Here is a 21,112-nt window from a genome sequence, read left to right as displayed (position 1 = left end):
TCAGCCCTCGATCATGTCCGCCTTCGCCTGCCTGGATTACTTTTCCACCCCTCCCCCTATGTTTTGACTTTGCATGTGCAGAGAGTGGCGCATGCCAGATCACATGTACAGCCAACAATGATGGTCTACGCATGCGTCGCGATCGGTCTTTAGCAATCCATGTGTATCTAATTAGGTAATTTGCTTGGGGAGTCTTTAGTGCAGTGTTTTACAACCTTTTTATACCCATGGACTGGCAGAAATAAAATAATTATTTTGTGGACCAGCACACTACTAGGACTAAAATTTAAAAACCCCGTTTCCGCCCCATCTCCGTGAGCTCGGTCACCTCAGTAACTATAGAAAAATAGACAAATATAGTGCAAAATATAGACAGCAGATATAAATTCTCAAAACTGATACGTTTTGATCACTAAATTGAAAATAAAATCATTTTTCCTACCTTTGCTGTCTGGTGATTTCATGAGTCTCTGGTTGCGTTTCCTTCTGTCTGTGTATCCTTTCATTTCTTTCTTTCTGCACTCAGGCCCAACAATTGTCCCTTTCTATTCCCTCCCTCTTTCCTTCCCATGTCTTTAGTGCCCCCAGTGCCTCCTTCGCAAGCCCTTAGTGCCCCTTCCTATGTCTTTAGTGCCCCCAGTGCCTTCTTCCCATGTCCTTAGTGCCCCCAGTGCCTCCTTCCCATGTCCTTAAGCCCCTTCCTATGTCTTTAGTGCCCCCAGTGCCTCCTTCCCGTGTCTTTAGTGCCCTGAATGCCTCCTTCCCATGTCCTTAGTGCCCCCAGTGCCTCCTTCCTATGTCCCTCTCACTGCCTTCCACACTTTGTCCTACCCCAACCCACGAAGCTAGCCTGTCTGCCTGTCTACCTCTCTCCCTCCCTTCCTGGCCAAAGCCAGCCTGCTTGCCTGACTACCTCCTTCCCGGCAAAAAAAAAAAAAAGCCTCCCTACTTCCTTTCCCCCGCTGCTGCTAAACCCGATAGGAAATCTTCTTTCTGACGTCAATTCTGACATCGGAGAGGACGTTCTGGGCCAGCCAGGCATCGATTGGCTGGCCCAGAATGTCCTCTCCGACGTCAGAATTGACATCGAAAAGAAGATTTCCTGTTGGGTTTAGCAGCAGCAGCAGCAATCGTGCTGGTCCTCCGCAGACCGGCAGAAATTTCCTGTGGACCAGCACCGGTCCGTGGACCAGCGGTTGAAGAACAGTGCTTTAGTGGATCGGTCGCCTGGCAAAACTCGGCCACAGATCGGAACCGGATTGGACAGGTAAGAGGGCTTTGGTGAATCTAGGGCTAAATTCACAAAGGCCACAGATCGGATCCGATCCGTGAGTGATCCAATCCGATCTGTGGCCGGGGAGCTGATTCATGAATTGCCCTCATGCAAATGAGGGCGATCGGAATCATGCCCCCAACCGACCACACGAATCGCTCTCCAATGATCCTGACGTGCCCGGTAGAGCTGGAAACTTTATTTTACTTTATTTTTTTAAATTTTGTGAGCCTGTGGTTTTAACCCGCTTTAAACCCGCAGGTTAAAACCACGGGTTGCACTGCGGGGAAGGGCAGGAGAATCGAGGAAGAGAAGAGTGGAGAATCGGGGCAGAGAGCAGGGTGTCAAGAGCAGAGAGCAGGGTGGCAGAAAGCAGAGCAGTCGGAAAGGACCTGAGCGACTGGTCCTATGCAGTCGCTTATTTTTTGATCAGCCAGCCCAGTCGGTGTCCATCTTTTTTTTTTTTTTCATGAATCACTGCCTGCCTGTATTTGCATGCTGTTCCCCCTCATTTGGAGGCGCGGATCGGATCGGGTGTGGATACGCTCGGGAGGAAGGTTAGTGAATCAGGTCGGGGTCACAAAGGGGTCAGTAAGTGGTCGGGACACGATCAGTGGGCTTAGTGAATCTAGCCCCTAGCCCTTTTCATGTCTAGTAATGTGTCCATGTATAATTTGCAGTGAAAGATTGCTAAAGTTGAGGCTTTCTGTTATGAATAATGTTCATGACAGATTTCAGTTTTGGCTGCTCCTCTTAGCTGTTGTGGAATAGATTTCTAAGGGGCCCTTCTACTAAAGCTTAGTGCATACTAACAGAATTTGGGCATGCTAAACGCTAAGAAGCTCATACTTTACCTATGGACTTCTTAGCATTAAGCATGTGCTAATTCCCTTAGCAGGTGCTAAGCTTTAGTAAAAGGCTCTCTAAGACAGCTGTGAATGAGAGGATGGGTGATGAAATTTCCTTGTTAACTGTTAATGTTCTGAAGATAAATGTTTCCAAAGTTGAGAAAGAAACACTTAAAAAAACAAAACAAAAGGATTTGGGGGAAGATACTTTAAGTGATGAAATTTCTCTTTCTGACCCAGCAACTTTTCAGTGTGATGTCTCGTGGGTTAACTGGATTCAGGGGCAGTAAGCATGCTACTTCACCTCACTGAAGACTTACGAAGTAAAATATATTCTTCTTTCGATAACTATTTCAGGACCATGTCCAAGCTGTATGAAGATGCTGATTGGTCACACAATGACCTGGAAGGTCCAGTCAATAGTGTAAAAAAACATGTGACCAAGAGTAAGGTTGGAAGTTTATCTTGGAACCGTCTAAAATATTATCAGAAAGAGATGAAACAGATTGTGGAAGGTGGACGGCAGACGTCTTTTACAGATCTCTGGGGACTACTCATTGAATCCATGTTTTACAATGCGGTAAGGAGCCTGCAGGAGCAGGGTTTTAGGAAGCTCTTCACTTGCCCCCTTCTATTTCTATTCCTTCAGATTTTCTACTGTTTCAAATGGGTATATGTGGAGGATGCCTCTTTAATACTCCTTCTAGTAATAATAATAATATTACAGTTGGAGTTCTAGGGTCTTTTATCCTACTACCATCCACTGTACTTTGTAATTCACTACTTAACATACAATTCATGGTGCATGATTGCACAAGTCAGAAACACAAACAGTCACCTCGTGGATGAGCAAACTGACTTCTGTTATTTATGCCTAATCTGTTTGACAGTCTCAAAGACCGGAGGCAAGAAGGAACGTGGTTGTTACTATCATTAGCCAATTTTTCAGTTAAGGCAGGAAGAGTGACTTGCATGAAATGACTCAGGATTGATGGGTGGAATGTGTCTTCCAGTTCTTCTGAGTCACAGTCTAATGCACTAACCACTCCATGACGTTTGCTCTTTTCTATCAGCTGGCCTGGTTACCACTGTGGCGGTGCATATAGACACATGTCAGCTTAAGATTCTGTCATATGTTTCAGCCTTCTTTTATGACAGGCTTCTGTTTTTACCGCTTGCTTTCTCCTTTTGCACAGAAAAATGAAAATAAGTTGTCAGATCAGCAACAGGCAGTGAAAAATGGGCAAAATCCTCTACCAATCTACCTGGCTATGAATGTCAAAGAGGATGACAGCAGCACTCTAGACTTTAAGGGTATTGTGAATATTCAAAATTTTGCTTGATTTCTAACTCAAACTAATATAATACAACCCATCTGTTAGCAGTTCTGTGTTTGTTGTTCATGGGTGTTTCTTGTTTTCTACACCAAAATAAGAAACAGAAAACCATACCCACCATGTACTAATACATACATCTATTTCCCCTGGAAATTTACTATGGGAAACAGAACCACTTTTTGGAATCTGCCTGGTATTTGAGACCTGAACTGGTTTCTGTCGGAGGCAGGAAACTAGGCTTGAAGGTGGTCTGACTCAGAGTGTCTTTTCTTGTCTTTGAAACAATGAATGACTACTAGTAAGATACAATCCTTACCAGATACGATATCGCTGTAAAAATTTTTTAAAATTATTTTACCTAACCCTTCTAGCTCTTTGGAACCCAATTTTCGGAGCAGTTACTGTACCACACATATATTAATCTCATTGGTTTATAAGAGTGGCTTCATACACACAGCATAAGCCAATCAGATGCCATTCTGTGTGATATATGTGACCTTGGCCATAGCAAGGAGGCTCCTAGGGGTTCTAAAGATTTGGAAAGAGCCATGAAAGATTTCCAAGTGATGCCTTTATTGATGCAAGATGGCAATGATCCTTGTTATTTTGAAACATTGCACAACACACACTGGACAGAATTTTAATAAATTTTTCTTCAGCTTTTTCCTCTTCCCTCTTTGGCTTATAGCTCAGCTGGAACCACAGCTGGGATTTGGCACCCTCAGCCTTCATTCACATTTTTCCTGTTTTATGTTCCCTCCCAAATGCCATGATTCAATAAGTTGTTATTTATGTGCATGTTTTTCTGAATCACCTCCCCAGTTCCAACAACAGCTCAAGACAATGTACGGAGCTCATTTAAAATATTCATAACTAGTCTTTAAGCCCGTTACATTAACGGGTGCTAGAGATTCCTTGGCTTCCTCCCCCTCCCTTTCCCCTTCCCGTCTCATCAACCCCCTTGTTTCCCTTTGCACAGTCTCCCTGCTTCATCCGCTCCTTCTCCTGCGCGGGCCACCGGAGCAGAGGGGGCTGCCAGCCGGGGCCGGCGGAGAAGAGCTAGGCAGCTGGAGGAGAAGTAGCAGCAGCCGCTGCCGATTGCAGCCTCCGTCCCGCCTTCGCCTCCCTGGATTTGCTAGAGCGGCCTGCAAGGTTCGCTACAATGGCTAGCGAACCTCAGCAGGCCGCTTTGAAGAGGACCGGCAGTGGGAGGGAGGAGTCGCTGGCACACGCGCTAGCGCAGGCATCGTGAGCACTGGCACAGAAGCATAGCTCACGCCAGCAGGACTCACGGATTTTCGACAGCGCATGCGCGCTTAGCTTTTATTATTATGGATAAGAACATCTAAAACAATAAAACATAAATCCCTCAAATCAGCCCATATTACCAGAAACTAGATATCTTCCCGGCTTGTGTTAGTCATATGTTAATATCCACAGCAAGACTCCCTCCATGACTGGAAACAAACACATTTTCTCTTGTTTTCAGAACCCCTAATTTTGCTCCAGCCTTTTTTCCAGAGGTAGCGTATTTCATAGTGCCCTACTCCTCTCAAATGCATCACTTTATTAGATGGGATTTCCAATTGTGTGCCCTGACTGGAACTAAGCCTCCAGCACAAAGCATACCATTTCTGACTTCACTGCCCTGCACCCCAAGGTCAGCAATTTAAATTGAACTCTATAGGCCAGGGCTTCCCAAACTGCAGGTCAGGACCCCAAATGGAGCCAAGAAACCTACATGTGAGGTCATGACCTGGGTTGGCACTTCATAGGACCACCCCAGGGTCATGCACTTTTCACAGTCACATGCAATAAGATTATGACCATAGAGATTGGTAAGCATTGTTATAAACAATGAGATATATAAAATAGAAAACAAAAACAAAACAATAACCCTAAGTATATCCAAAATGTCAAAGGGCATAAATAGGGTAAGAAAGATGACTTTCCTCCTGCATACAGTATCCAACAAATAGAGTATATTGCATTATCTGTATAGATCCACAAAATCTTATGTGAGAAGCACCCCTCAAGATAAGTAAACAGATACCAGTTTACAAATAGATGTATAGTGGAACAGTCTCCCGGAAGAAGTGGTGGAGACAGAGACTGTCTGAATTCAAGAAGGCTTGGGATCTGTTAGAGAGAGGAAGATATAATGATTATTGCAGATGGGCAGACTAGATGGTCCATTTGGCCTTTATTTGCCATCAAATTTCTATGTATACAGTTTCATTGAATGTATTACTGGATTGAAGTTACTTTCAAAGTGCTGTGACTGAATGCAAGGCACATAGTTAGAGGCATGACCCTGTTTGTGGTCTCTTATCACCATCTTGGTTCTGAGTTTTTCTAGAAGTGACAGTTTTCTATATTTAGTTTATTAGATCAACAAGTCCTGACATAATACCATGTTTCAAAGAAAAAAATGGCCTTCCCAAAAGCAACCCAAAATCTGTTACAACCTCCTTCCTATCACCTGCTGAAGCTCCAGCGGGTGGCAGTGAATGAAGACATTATCCAAGCTCATTTCCAGGTGCACCTTCTGCTCTAGATGGTAATGGGCACTTCCAGAGCGGAAGGTACACCTGGAACTGAGCTCAGATAGTGTCTTCATTCACTGCCACCCACAGGAGCTTCAGCAGGAGGAGGAGGTTGGAGCAGGAGGTTGTATCAGATTTTTGGTTGCTTCTCCTGATGAAGGCAGTTTTTCTGTTAAAACATGGTACTATGTCGGGTCTTGTGGATCTACACAGATGATACAATGAACTCTATTTATTGGATACTGTACCCAAGAGGAAAGTCAGCTTTCATAGATAATTGTGATGTAGCTGATGTAATAGAGGGGTTATTGAATCTCTCCTAGAAGCCCTCATCACTAGTCTAACAGCTACATTCTGGTCTACATAGTCTCCATTCCTACAGGGGTAGGGAACTCCGGTCCTCGAGAGCCGTATTCCAGTTGGGTTCAGGATTTCCCCAGTGAATATGCATGAGATCTATATGCATGCACTGTTTTAAATGCATATTCATTGGGGAAATCCTGAAAACCCGACTGGAATACGGCTCTCGAGGACCGGAGTTCCCTACCCTTGGGCTATAAGAAGTAGTGCTGCCCAATTCACTTCGGGTGAATCAATTCGAATCGATTTCAATTTTAAAAAAATCGGCTTCCCGATTCGGACCCTCTCCCCTCGCCCCCTAAAGCAGGAGCGGCAGCGCTGCTATTGCTGGCTAGCTGTTGCCGCATCTGTTTTAGAGGGAGAGGAGGGAGGATCAGTCGGGAAGTGCTACTGTCCGGCTTCCCTCCTGGCCTCCCCGAAGGATTCAGCACTAATTGATTTTCGTAGAGCCATTCTGATATCGGTGTAAAATGTCTATTTGCTTACCTTGGGGCATATCTGAATATTGTCTATATCAGGGCTGTCCAAATCTGGTCCTCGAGATCTACTGGCAAGCCAGGTTTTCAACATATGCACAATGAATATGCATGAGAAAGATTTTCCTGCGCTGCCTTCTTGGTATGCAAATCTCTCTCATGCATATTCATTGTGGATATCCTGTAAACCTGGCCTGCCTGTAGATCTCGAGAACCGGACTTGGGCAGCCCTGGTCTATTTACATATATATATATATATATATATTGTCCAATGAGATAAATTTACATTCCATTGCCTCCTTAATATGGAAATCTATCTGATGTATATTCATTGTAGATATCCTGAAAACCTAACTGGTTGGATGTGCCTCGATAGCTGGGTATAGACAACCAGTCAAATACCCAGCACAAACAAAATGTAATTCTGTCCATACATTTACTCATGATTTTACACTTGTGAAAAATACTTTAAATTTTTTTTCATTTTTCCATTTTAAATAGTCAATTAAAAAGGTATCAGCTTATGTTTTTTTGTTTACTTCTGTGCAGTCAAATGGATTAGCATGGAATCCACAGTATTTTATTCTCTTTGATCAATATATTAAAAGGCAGATATCTATAAAACCTGCTGCCGATTTCTAGGAACTTTCAAATCATAGACAGTATCACATTTTGACTTCCCTCACTCTCAACATCTTTCATATATTAGTTCAGAAAAACTATTACACACCAATGCAGTAGAAATAAGGAGTGTGACAATTCAAAATTCAGACGAGACACTTGCTGAGATGTGACCTCTTCTTTCCTCATATTTCAATCTATTTGTAGAATGGTGTGAGTTTTCTCCCTATGAGGTGGGACTCCTGAAGTATGGAGCATTTGTTCGGACTGAAGATTTTGGTAGCAAGTTCTTCATGGGACGACTCATGGAGAAGCTTCCAGAATCCAGGATCTGCTACTTGCAAAGTGAGTTTCTAGAATCCAGGATTTGCAAGGATCAATATATGAATGTAATGAATATGGAACTAGTTACATGAAAATAGAACCATTTATCTGCTCCATGACTCATATACAATAGATGGGATTTACAGATGGATGGCCTGTTTGAGCCAATAATGTAAGCCTTGTGCAAAGAAAATGTTGATCTTGCTTGTAAGATTAGCAAAGATAAAAATTTTGCAAACCAGATCACAGAATCATCATTTTTTATGGAATTAAAGCATTTGACCATTACAATAAATAAGAAGACTATCGTGTTATTGTATGGAGGGAAAGCTGTACTTTATAATAAAGTTTTCCAGTATATTTCAAAGAAATCTCATCATATAATTTATAAATCATCAGTTTAGATTGCATAAATCTTCCATGAGTAGAAGTAAGGAAGAAAAGGGTTGGATAACTGCTGGTGACAGAGATATTTAGAAGCACTAATTGAATACTGTCACTGACTATTTCTTCTGATTAACTCAACACTATCTAGAATAGTATTGGGACAGTTTTTGGCCAGAGCTGGAAGTTATGTGGTTAGCAACAATATTCAGACTGCTAAATAGATACCTATCTAGATGAAGTTTGCCCTTTGAAAATGAACATTTCTGAGCCTCCAAATTTGGACGCCTCGTGGGAAACGCCAAAATTGGGCTTAGATGTCCTTCTCGAAAATGACCCTCAGTGCACATATATAGATCTCATGCATATTCATTGTTTATAACAACTTATCATCATTGTTTCATTATACATACATTAAAACCATATAACTTCCAACATTCAATTTGGAACCCCTCCCATCAAACACATTACCCAAAAATATAAATGTTCATTGTAAAATCTTGTGTCAATACCCAGCCCAAAAAAGTCACAATTACTGTCCTTGTTTCAAAATCCCTTATCTTCAAATGTTCTGACGATCTTCCTTATCACATACTGTATCTCTCCTATGATCAGCAACTGCTGCCAGTGAAATTTTAATAGTCCAGCCGGACACAGAACTGTGTTTTGCTATCAAGTGTCTTCAGGAGCTGCGACTGGAAAGGGCTCCCACATCACTCATGCCATCAAACTAACATATTTTCACAACCTCAAAGGAGATACACCATACTCAAAACTTCCCTCAATTCCAACCATGCTCAGAGAACAGCCATAGCTTTATTATATAATTGATAGAGGGTTATAGCTTCTTTGTAATAAGTAAAGCTGATTTAATTGGAGCTATACTTTAAATATTTTGGTTCCATAAATTGTGTGTTTTGATTTACCAATGCATATTCATTGGGGAAATCCTGAAAACCCAACTGAGTTGTGTCCCTTGAGGACTGAGGTTGCCTACTCCTGATCTCTCTCTCTCTAGCTACCTATATATTAAGCTGTTATCCCTCTGTGTAAAATGTACTGAGGCTGCTGGGCCCTAGTATAGTAAATGTAACAGCTATTTACGGTACTGTTTGATGTTTTGCTAATATTTAAGACAGGGGTGTAGATCTTATCCTCCGATTCTTCTCACTGACTAGCTATAGCTGACTGCATTGTGTAATCTGACATTCAGTTATTGCACTGTTAAGATATTTTGTCTTTGTTAACTGTATGGAAAGATGATGGACATGCCCCCAACAATTAATTCAGAGGTTTTGAAGTTAGCACGTGTTAATTTTGGCAACTCTCGGACAGTTACTGCAAAACCTTATGGAACTTTAGTAACAAGTTCCTGTTGGACTGTACATATGTTTTTAAAAAATAATTATTTATTTCGCATTTCTTTATTATGCTGCACATCGCTGTAAGCTTTGCTTGTTTGGGAAAGAAATTCATGAATGGATTTACTATAAAATATCCTGCTCTTTGCATAGTGCTAAAAGATACTATGGCATAAATGCACTATAGATTTCAAAAATATAACTATATAGTTAAGAGGGGTGAGAAATATATATAGATCTGGTCTGCTATGATTTTTTTTTATCATGTTTGAAACTGCAGGTTTATGGGGTAATGTCTTTTCTCTGAATCTGGTGGATACCTGGAATATAGCCACAAACTCCAAAGACTTTTGGAAACAGTGGGTGAAAAAAAACATAAAAGATATTGGTAAGCTCTGTACATATTGTCTTTAGTTAATATAACAGCTCCACTGTCAAAGTTCTTATTTTTTCTTGTGTTTTCAGTTAATTAAACTGCTTAATTTTATATTCAAGAGAGAAAATGGGTTCTGGGAGGCACATCTAAGAGAGGGAACTTGGTTACCATTAGTGTATCAGATCCTACTGGCTGAGAAGTGGCACAAAGGGTGGAGTGGAGGAGGAGTAATCCAGATATTAAAACAGCAGGTTAAGAATCAGGGCAAACACTAAGGGCTCCTTTTACGAAGCCGCGGTAGCGGCTTTAACGTGCGCGACTTTTAATCACATGCTAACCCCCGCGCTAGCCGAAAAACTACCGCCTGCTCAAGAGGAGGTGGTAGCGGCTAGCGCGGCCGTCGGTTTAGCGTGCGCTATTACGCATGTTAAACCGCTACCGCGCCTTCGTAAAAGGAGCCCTAAGGGGCTCATCATAATAATTTTTTAAAATGTCTAAAAACCTACCTAAATCAGTACTTGAACAATCAAAAAGACAGGTCACCCAAGTACCGATAATCGAACAGGGTTTTAGATGTCTCTAAAACCAGCTTAGGCCTTTTCCCTGCCTCTGTGCCCCCAGAGCGAAAAGGGGCATTTTTGGAGGAGTGGGTGAGGCGGGAGGTGGGCAGGAAGTGGGCCGACCTAGACTTAGTTGTCCGTCAGTCATAATCAAAAACTTTGATCAGTTGCCTGGACAGAACTTATACATTTTGACGTAGACCAAGTCAAAACAGGTATAAGTTCCGGATCTGGCTGCTGAGCTGATTGCGGCTGCCGTCATACCATAGTGCAATATAAAGGCATTGATTTCCATTCCTTTTTTGATAATTCCTTACATTCTATTTGCTTTCTTAGCCACTGCTGCACACTGAGTTGAGGGTTTCAACGTATCCTCTATGATGACACCTAGGTCCTTTTCCTGGGCTTTGACTACTAACATGAAATCCTGCCTCACCTAGCTATAGTTTGGGTTCCTCTTTCCCACATTTAGCACTTTGCACTTGCTCACATTTTACAAAGCCGCACTAGCGGTTTTATTGCATGCAATGGATTAGCGCGCGCTATAGTGCGTGCTAGCCGTAAATCTACCGCCTGCTCCAAAGGAGGTGGTAGTGACTAGCGCATGTGGCAATTTAGTGTGCACTATTCCGCGTGTTAAGGCCCTAGCGTGGCTTTGTAAAAGGAGCCCTAAATGTCATCTACCATTCTGTTGCTCAGTTTTCCAGTCTCACAAGGTCCTCTTGCAATTTTTCACAATCCTCTTGCGATTTAACAATTTTGAACAACTTTGTTTGATCAGCAAATTTAATTATCTCACTAGCTATTCCCATCTCTAGATCATTGATAAATATGTTAAAAAGCAACGATCCCAACACAGACCCCTGGGAAACCCCACTATTTCTCCATTGAGAATACTGACCATTTAACCCTACTCTCTGTTTTCTATTTGTCAACTAGTTTTAATCCACAGTAGGACATTACCTCCTATCCCGTGACTTTCTAATTTTCTCAGAAGTCTTTCATGAGGTACTTTTGTCAAATGCCTTTTTGAAAATCCAAATATACAATATCGACTGGCTCGCCTTTATCCACATATTCATTCACCCCTTACCTAAATCCATTTTGGCTTTGTCTCATTAACCAATGGTTATGTATATGCTCTGTCATTTTTTTTCTTTACGATAGTCTCTACCATTTTGCCTGGCACCAATGTCAGACTCACTGGTTTATAATTTTCTGGGATCACCTCTAGGACCCTTTTGGCATTACACTGGTCACCCTGCAGTTTTGGTTATCATGCTGAATTTTAAAGATAAATGACAAATTGCTAACAAGTTTACCAAGTTTCCAAGTTTATTAAAATTTTGTTACCCCCACCTTATCTGTAATCAAGACAGCTTTACATAATAAAAAAAAGATACAAAATACAGGGAACTAATAAATACCACAGACTTTACATGGAGAAACATCAAAAGACGAACTATCTTGACAAGAGGAAGAGGAAGAACTACAATCAATAATAGAAAAGAACAAAAAAGAGGAAAACCAGAAGGACAGGGAAACAGAGTGGATGTGCTAGCCCAGGAGACAATTCTATAAGTACTCTGGAATTTATACTTTCAATCCTGGGCAGTTACCTAGGGTGCCTCTAAGTGGAACTCACACTTCACAGAATTCCAGGAGGTGATTCCAGCAGCGGACCTTGGGATGTCAGTAACCATTGCAATTTCTTCCCCCAAAGGTGGTTTAATTCTTCACCAGGAAATCCAAGGCAGCCTCTGGCTTTATGCTAGGTCTACGTGGTCGCCTAGGGTGCGTCTGGGTAGGACTCACCCCTTCATAGTTGAAACACTAGGGAGCAAAACACCATCCCCATAGTTCAGGCCATTCAAAACCTCTAGCCCCTAATCCAGTCAGAGCCTTTCTTCAGGGCTGTATCCAATTCTCAGTCCCTAATCCACACTCAGAACACTTTTTCAGGATTGCATACAGTCCTTGGCCCCTAATCCACTTTTTTCCCGATTGGTCCAGGTAAAGCATAAGTTCTTCAACCAAAACTCAGTTCAGACTCAAAAAACACTTTCTATCCTCTTGGCTATATAGAGACCTACTCTGGTTTCTCCATGTGTCTGCCAATTCTATCTTATCAAGTGACCCCAATTTAACAAATATTTATGTTCTTTGTTCAAGGATGAAGGGCCAGGAGCAGGGCTGCAGAAGATAGGAACAGATGTGTAAGGATGCTGAGCTTGATGGCTCTCAGTCTGACTTTTATTAAGTTCACATGTTCTTATGATTCTTTTGAGAATTAAACTATGTTATTAAGCAATAAAGCATGTTATTGACAATTAACATATATTGTCATAATGCAGCTTAGTAAATAGACTTCTTAAATTGTAAGCCTTCTAAGATAAGACAATATCTTCTGTACCCGATTATAACTTGATATGAAATCATATTTGACTCAGGGAATAACTGAATCCAAATCAGACCTCAGAGGTGGGTCCCTTGAGCTAGCTAATCTTGCTATCTGAGGAGGGTTAAAACAGAAATACAAAAAACAAGACTGATGCCCAGTACATTAATTGAAAGAAGTAAAACTGTAAGAAAAAGCATGACACAGGAAGGATTAGAACAGTGGTCTCAAACTCGCGGCTCGGGGGCCACATGTGGCCCGCCAGGGACTATTTTGAGGCCCTCTGTATTTTTATCATAATCACAAAAGTAAAATAAAACAGTTTCTTGATTATATGCCTCTATAGCTATAAATGACATATTATTATTAAGACTTAGCCAAAAGGAAAGATTTATAAACTATAAAGAGTTTTACCTCATGGAAAATTGTCATTTCTTTAATAAGACATTAACTATTTTTTTCTGAGGCCCTCCAAGTATCTACAAATCCAAAATGTGGCCCTGCAAAGGGTTTGAGTTGGAGACCACTGGATTAGAACTATGGCATACTATTTCTACAGAATCCCACTAGTTCGCTCTTGTACTGTTCCGCAGTACAAGAGGAAGTTTTATGAACACAAAAGAGACCCCTGATTTGGTAAAGGTCTTAACTCTTTTTACTTTTGTCGTTGCAGATAAAGATAGTGAAGAGTTTGAAAAGAGATCAACCTACCTGAAGACTCACATGTACACACCTAAAGGGAAGTTCTCAAAAATTCTTGAGGATGTTTTAACTAACCGGCCAGTACATGGAGAGCAATACAACTTCCTGAGAGGTTTTCAGCTACATGCCAATTACAGCCAGCATGACCAGTTTTGCACATGGAAAGGTATCCCTCAGCTATTAATCTAGCAAGGTGTTTCTTCAATGTTCATGAGATTCTAGATCTGCGGAGGAGATATAGCAGAAATTCCAAGGGGAGATTTTTCAACACAGACCCTCCTGCCTCTGTCTGGCCCAAGGCCCATCCTGATTCCTTCTGCCATCATCATATTCCCCCTTCCTGCACCTAAGCACACATTCCTTATCTACTTACTGCAACAACCAAACCATCACGGCAGCTGAAAGCTCAGTTTCTTCTCTGTAGATCTATGATATTGACCACGAACAATTTTAAGTGTCCTACCTCACACGTCATGCTTGTTAATTTCATGAGATCAACAGATGGAAGTATTGACAGGAGATTTATACTAAACTAAACCTTAAGTTTGTATACCACATCATCTCCATAAGGATAGAGCTCAGCACGGTTTATAGGTAAATTCAATAAATGAGGGAAGGACATAATAAGAAATTAGAGGTTATGAAGAGGATAGCTAGCTTTACATTTTATAAAATAGATAGCTTTACATTTTGGAGAAAAGCCAGGTTTTCAGATGCTTTCAGAATAATTGGAATGAGCCTAGGTTCCGCAGTGGGGCAGAGAGGTTATTCCAAAGCTCAGTAAATTTGAAGACAAGTGATTTCCCTAATTTACCTGCATACATGATACCTTTTATGAGGGGAAAGATAGTTTTGAGTATGTGGGCGGATCTGGTAGTGTCAGGTCTCGAAGAATTACAGGATAGTGGGATTAGGGGAGGAAGAATGCCATGTAGGATCTTGAAAATTAGGCAGGTACATTTAAAGTGAATCCTAGAAATCGCCGGAAGCCAGTGAAGTTTTGAAAAAAGCAGGGAAACATGATTGGATTTACTTTTTGTGAAGATCAACCTAGCCGCAGTGTTCTGGATCTGCTGAAGTCTTTGAAGATTTAAAGAAGCCTGCAGTCAAAATGCCATTGCAACAGAGAAGAAACAGTTGTGGGCTGCCATTTAAGAGGTTACCACCACTCTACAAACCAGATCAATGTACTGATTCTGCACCTTCAGTTCTATCATCTGTTTTTGTGAAGGGGATAGCCTCCCAAAATGGAATTCTTCTGCCTGATGTGGGAGGATTAGCAGGTCTGCTATAGCAGTTTAATTAAGGTTCCCTATAAACAAATTACTTACAGGGACATTTTCAAAACTTTTAAGATGTCCAAAAAACAGCATAAATTGTCACTTGGACATTTTTTTGCCAAAACATGTAAGGGCTGATTTTTGAAGCTATCTTTCTGGAAGTCTTGTGAGGTGGCCCACTGTGTGTCCAAAACAAAAGGGGGGCGTGTTGGAGGTGTGTTCTGGACAGGCATAGAGTTGTACGTCTTCTGCAAACTGTGAGAGTTGTAGAGAGCCCGCTGTTTAGTTTTCATGCTCAATCTCCCATCACTCTGGGATGAGCTCCACCCCCTCAATCTTACTCTCTACAAGTGGGGAGTAGGTAGCCTACCTGTTCTGCTTGAGGTGCTTTTTTTAAATTTCTAGGTTTTTTTATCATCCAGTTGGAGGCTTTCGGTGCTCCAGAGGATCCTGGTCACCCCGGGGCATCTCTGGCTGAGAGAACGCAGAATCTCAGGGCTGAGGTCTGTAGCCTTCAAGCACATGCCTCACATGATTCCTGTGTGGCCAGTCTGCACCAGTAGTTCTTACAGATCAGGATCCATACCCTTAGGAGCAATCTTGCCCCAAGTTCGTCTGCAGTGGGAACACCAGTTCAAATCCTGTTGAAGCTCCTAGTCACATTGGGCAAGTCACTTAACCCTTCATTATCTCAGGTCCAAACTCAGATTGAGTATGCTCTAAGGCACAGGTGTCAAACTCAAGGCCAATGGGGCAAATCCGGTCCGCCTAGTCGTTTTATGCGGCCCGTGGTCCAATGCCCCCGTTCCCTCCTCCTCCTCACAGCCATAATGTGCACGGAGCTGCGTGCAGCGGCTCCTCGCGTATCCCACACCTCATCCAGAAGCATTCCCTCTGACGTTGCAACGTCAGAGAGAAGGCTTCCGGTTCAGGTACAGGACGCACGAGGAGCCGCTGCACGCGGCTCTGTGCACACTAAGGCTGTGAGGAGGGAGCCGGCCACAAGATGACACCGGGGAGAATCGGACTGCAGGCTGCATAAAATGGCCAGGATGGAGCAGGTCAGAAGGTTAGATACCCGCTGGAGGGAGGCATAGCATGGAGGGAGGGAGACAACAATGGTAGGGGGGAATGGTATTATTTTCAAGTTAGTGTTTGAATTGAGTTTTGAGCATTTTAATCTGCTGTCTATCTTTTGCACTGCTCAGGAAGAAATACATTTGTTTCTTTTTCTCTGGGGGTTGTACTGCATGCAGAATCTTGAATCTTAGGATGTTTTTAAAAAATATATTAGTACTTTTAGTTTTTGGTCCTGTATTTGCATAGTGGTTATCTGTGTTCTGATAGGAATGAATGTTGAGAAGTATACAGTGTGTTTTGTGTAGTTTAATTTTGTGGTTAACCATTACCATTATGTGTTAATAAGATTATATTGTGTGTGTATATATGAAAGATGAATGGAAAAAATGGCGTTATAATTAGTATTATTATGGGGGCGGGGTCTGGAATGGAGATTGGGTGGGGTCTGGCCCGTGACTTAGCTTGTGTTTTGGATTTCGGCCCCTTAATGTGATTGAGTTTGATACCCCTGCTCTAGGGAATACCAGACATTTCTTTTTCTTGATGCTTTCGAGACCTAAATGTCCATAGATTTATTCTACCTTTTGACACCCCTCCTTTTGTTTTTTTCCTATATGTTCTTTCTTTTTACTTGATAATTGTAGTTCTACCCTGTTTCCCTTTTTAAATTGTTTTTAATAACTATTATTGTTTTACATGATGTATTGTTATCTCATATATGTTTTTAAGACAGTGTACACCGCCTAGAAGGCTGATTGGGCGGTATATGAAATTTTAAATAAACTTGAACTAAATGGACACAAATCTGACATAAGAAACAGCAACATTCAAAAACCAATAAAACATTTCAGTCTGCTCGGGGCCAAATGCTCAAAACCTAATAATGCTAGTGCTAGAAGCATGTTAATGTGCGTAGCATGCACAAAACCCTCCAGCGCACATGCTAAAGTGTGCGCTGAACATCAGCATAAATTGTATTTAAATGCACTGAAACGGATTCAGATCAGGGTGATTATATATTCACTCCAATGCTCAGAAACTAATGCTGGCCTTAGTGCCAAAAACACACCACCAGGTTGGGGATAGCATTTGGATTTTGAGGAGAGTATTTTTTCCACATTTTTCAGATTAAGTTGCGGGTTTTGACTTCTTTTGAAAGAAGAAAGAAGCCCATGCAGCCTGTAGATCAGACAGTGAGAAATAAACATCTGTGAGTCTGAGCAAAGCCGGGAGAGAGGGTGGTTACATCGGAGCCTGTTTTCCTGCACTTTGTGAGCCTATTAGGCTTATACCCTGTTTCCCCGATGGTAAGACACTGTCTTATTTTTTTTGGAAGGCCAAAATATGCTCTAGGGCTTATTTTCGGGGGGATGCCTTATTTACCCATGAAGAAGACTACAGTACACAGTTATTGTTGAAAAAAAACAGAATTTTATTACGTTCGCGATAGGTACGTTCGCAATGCGTTCGTTGGAGGAAGAAAACGGTCGGCTGAAGAATCGGTCGGCCAAAAAATCGTACTGTGTATGGCCAGCTTTATCCATCATACCATATATTGTACCATTTAATGTCCCCAATGTTCTCCATCAGGGAAACACAGTAAAGAGATTATTCTGTAGTGCAGCATGAGAGGGGACTTGACAATGTGAAACCATTGTTTATATACCGTATGCATTTTAAACAGACTTTATATACAGTAAGTGGTATTGCTCACAGCAAAAGAAACCTGTCTGCGTGTCTCACTTTTGGATGTTCTGGCCGTGAACAAACTCCTGCAGTCTCCGTTAGGGAGGGATGAGGGAAGCTGCCTGTGTTTCCTTGCGCGGAGTCACGTGCGCGCGCTGCAGTCCTGTCACTTCCTCCTCTTCACTTCATGACGAGGCGCGGCACGCAGCCATGGAGGCAAATACGGTAGACGGAGGGACCACACGGAGTCACCCACCGTACCACCCGATTCGGGTAAGCGCAGGTATCGGTGGGTGGCTTATTTGCGGGGGGGGGGTGCCTTATTTTACATTTTTTTCTAAAAAGGGGGGGCTGTCTTATTTGATGGCCCTGCCTTATCATCGGGGAAACACGGTATGTCATGACATGCAAGAAGAGTGCCGATTATACTTTCTGTTTTGTCTGGCGCATGTGCACAGGAGTTTCATGGTAAGTGCAGTTCTTGTGCACATGCATTAACCACATTCCTCCCTCTTTCTTTCGCTTTCCTAGCATGCATACAATTTGCATCCTGTTTGCTTTGGGCATTGGGTGAGGAGGCTAGTTTTCAACACTGTTCTTGCACATGCTCTTGCCTCTAATGCCAGAGTTTTGAGCATCAGAACATGGATACTCTCTATCTGATCTTACAGTTGCCATAATTCTTCAAAGAAATTTCAGAGACACTACACCATTGCCCTAGGCCTAAGTAGGGTGCCCCCCCCCCAAAAAAAAAAAGGGTGCATAGCCCTTGATAGAATCGTGCTTAGTGCTGATTCTCAGGCCTAACTTTAGGCACCAAACTTACGGTTGCTAAAAGCTGGACTAAATGCAGGTGCCCAAGTTAAGTGCGCTGATACAGTATTCACAACTATGTGAGCCACCTTTTGGGATGCTCATGCCTCAAGGCATTTATCCTTTCGAGTTATGTGCTAGTACAGTTAGGCACCCTGCCTTACAGAACAGAGCCCATGCACATTTTAAAGAGTGGTTGGTAGCACACAATTATTGATGGCTAAGAGCTCATTAGCCTTAGAAAAATGATGGCAGATAAAGGCCAAATGGCCCATCTAGTCTGCCCTTCCGCAGTAACCATTATCTTTCTCTCTCGGAGAGATCCTACGTGCCTATCCCAGGCCATCTTGAATTCAGACTCAGTCTCTGTTTCCACCACCTCTTCCGGGAGACTGTTCCATGCATCTACCACCCTTTCCATAAAAAAGTTTTTCCTCAGATTACTGCGGAGTCTATCACCTCTTAACTTCATTCTATGCCCTCTCATTGCAGAGTTTCCTTTCAAATGAAAGAGACTCGACTCATGCACATTTATTTTACGTAGGTATTTAAACATCTCTGTCATCTCCCCTATCCCGCCTTTCCTCCAAAGTATAGATTGAGATCTTTAAGTCTGTCCTCATAGGCCTTATCACGAAGACCACACACCATTTTAGTAGCCTTCCTCTGGACCGACTCCATCCTTTTAATATCTTTTTGAAGGTGCAACCTCCAGAATTGTACACAATATTCTAAATGAGGTCTCACCAAAGTCTTATACAGGGGCATCAGTACCTCCTTTTTCCTACTGGCTATTATAGCCACACTGCAGCCCTAGGCCGGGGCTCAGCAGCGCTCTCGGTGGCTATACACAAAAAGTGCACAGGCGTGTGACCCGGACTGGAGTCACCCTGCAGGATTTACAAAAAAGGAACTGAAATCAAACAAAACCACAAACACCGTGGTAGCCTGGCAATAATGAAAATTTAATTGTCAGAATGACCAAGGGCCAAAACAAAGTAAATAATGCAACTTGCAAAATCCACAGGAAAAATATTCACAAGGAAAAACTCAGAGAAAAACTCAGGATTTTCTTTCCAGCCAAAGTCAGTAATTTGCTCTGAGATACTGCTCTCCTCAGAGCTTCTTTCTCTCAGGGCCTTCACAGCCTGCTCCCTAGCAGGTTGTAATAGAAAATACAGTTCTCTGCTTTGCTGCACAATATTCACAGTTCCAAATAGCAAAGCCTCCAGCAGCTTTTAGAGCACTGCTGGGAAAAGGAGAGTGCCCTAGGTTTGCCTGTCAAAAGCTCCAAAACAGCCTTCAAAATCCCTCCCTGGGTGTTTGCAAACCTCTCCCCAGAAAAAGGCACTTTCAGCTTCTTAAACAAACTCAATGCAAAGAGTCCAAAAGAGTCCAAAAAACAAAAACTCACAGTTTTAGGCTTAGTCCTTGCACCTGATTGATAAGCCTACTTCCATGGGTTCAGGAAACTCAGCCAACTCCTCTTCAGGTAGTTCTCCCTGAAGTTCCATGGGAGTTTCATCTTCAGGCACTGTTAGTTCTGGAGGTGTCCCAGCTTCTTCTACCTCCATGGGTGTACAGCCATCACCCCTGCTTGAGCCAGTGAGGCCATCATGGGAGAGAGACTTCAACTTTCTCCCTATCCTGCCTATCTGCTTGTTCCAAACTGCTGGTTTATCTAGGGGAGGGACATGCCCTGCTCTGCCTGAGTCAGCAGCAGGGAACCGAACCTCTCTTGTGCTCCCCTGGTGGTGACCTGGATACCGGTTACTCAGTGTTCTCTTAGTTCTACTGTATTCCCTATGCGTGTGCCAAGTCTTCCCAGCCCCTGACTCTGGAGGGTTAGTAGGCTCCGGGAAATCCACATAGTGACCTAGCTGGACCCTGGGTATCCCCTTTCTGAGTTTCTTATTCCCTTTCCTCCCGGCACTCATTGGGACCTTGACAGGCACGGAGCTTGACTGGTCACACCATACCTCTCCCTATGCAACCTATCATCCATCTAGCTTTCACTGTCACCTTTTTAACCTGTTTGGCCAACTTAAGATCATCACATACTATCACACTCAAGTCCTGTTCCTCTTTCATCATCACCTTTTCAACCTGTTTGGCCACCTTATGATCATCACATACAATCACACCCATTTCCCGCTCTTCCATCGTGCACATAAGTTCTTCACCCCTTAAACTGTACCGTTCCCTCTGGTTTTTGCAGCCCAAATGCATGACCTTGCATTTCTTAGCATTAGATTTTAGCTGTCAAGTTTCAGACCATTTTTCAAGCTTCACCAGGTCTTTCTTCATGTTATTCAAACCATCCAGCATGTCTACTCTATTGCAGATTTTGGTATCATCCGCAAAGAAGCATATCTTAACCGACATCCCTTCAGCAATATCGTTAAAAAATGTTAAAAAGAACAGGCCCAAGAACAGAATCTTGAGGCACACCACTGGTAACATCCCTTTCCTCAGAGCGATCTCCATTGATCACTGCCCTCTGTCGCCTTCCACTCAACCAGTTCCTGACCCAGCACGTCACTTTGGGACTCATCCCAAGGGCACTCAGTTTATTTATTAGACGTCTGTGTGGAAAACTGTCAAAGGCTTTGCTAAAGTCTAAATACACCAATTTATTTGTGTGCACATCTTGGCAGCATCCCCCAAATTTGGGTGCCATATATTGA

The 21,112-nt window shown here is 42.5% G+C and overlaps 1 protein-coding gene across 1 annotated transcript in view; it reads left to right on the top strand.

Moving 5' to 3' along the window:
* LOC117363950 (cytosolic phospholipase A2 delta-like) overlaps positions 1 to 21,112 on the top strand; it is a 79,702-nt gene that overhangs the window by 52,255 nt on the left and 6,335 nt on the right. The window contains exons 13-17 of the mRNA XM_033952568.1: positions 2,479 to 2,701; positions 3,318 to 3,435; positions 7,669 to 7,806; positions 9,811 to 9,918; positions 13,538 to 13,732. Of these exons, the coding sequence (XP_033808459.1) occupies positions 2,479 to 2,701; positions 3,318 to 3,435; positions 7,669 to 7,806; positions 9,811 to 9,918; positions 13,538 to 13,732 (782 nt within the window). The remainder of the gene's footprint in view (positions 1 to 2,478; positions 2,702 to 3,317; positions 3,436 to 7,668; positions 7,807 to 9,810; positions 9,919 to 13,537; positions 13,733 to 21,112) is intronic.

Source organism: Geotrypetes seraphini, chromosome 7, assembly GCF_902459505.1.
Source record: "Geotrypetes seraphini chromosome 7, aGeoSer1.1, whole genome shotgun sequence".
NCBI classification, from domain to species: Eukaryota; Metazoa; Chordata; class Amphibia; order Gymnophiona; family Dermophiidae; genus Geotrypetes; species Geotrypetes seraphini.
The sequence above is the reverse complement of the archived record's forward strand: the minus strand, read 5'-3'. Positions and strand labels throughout refer to the sequence as shown.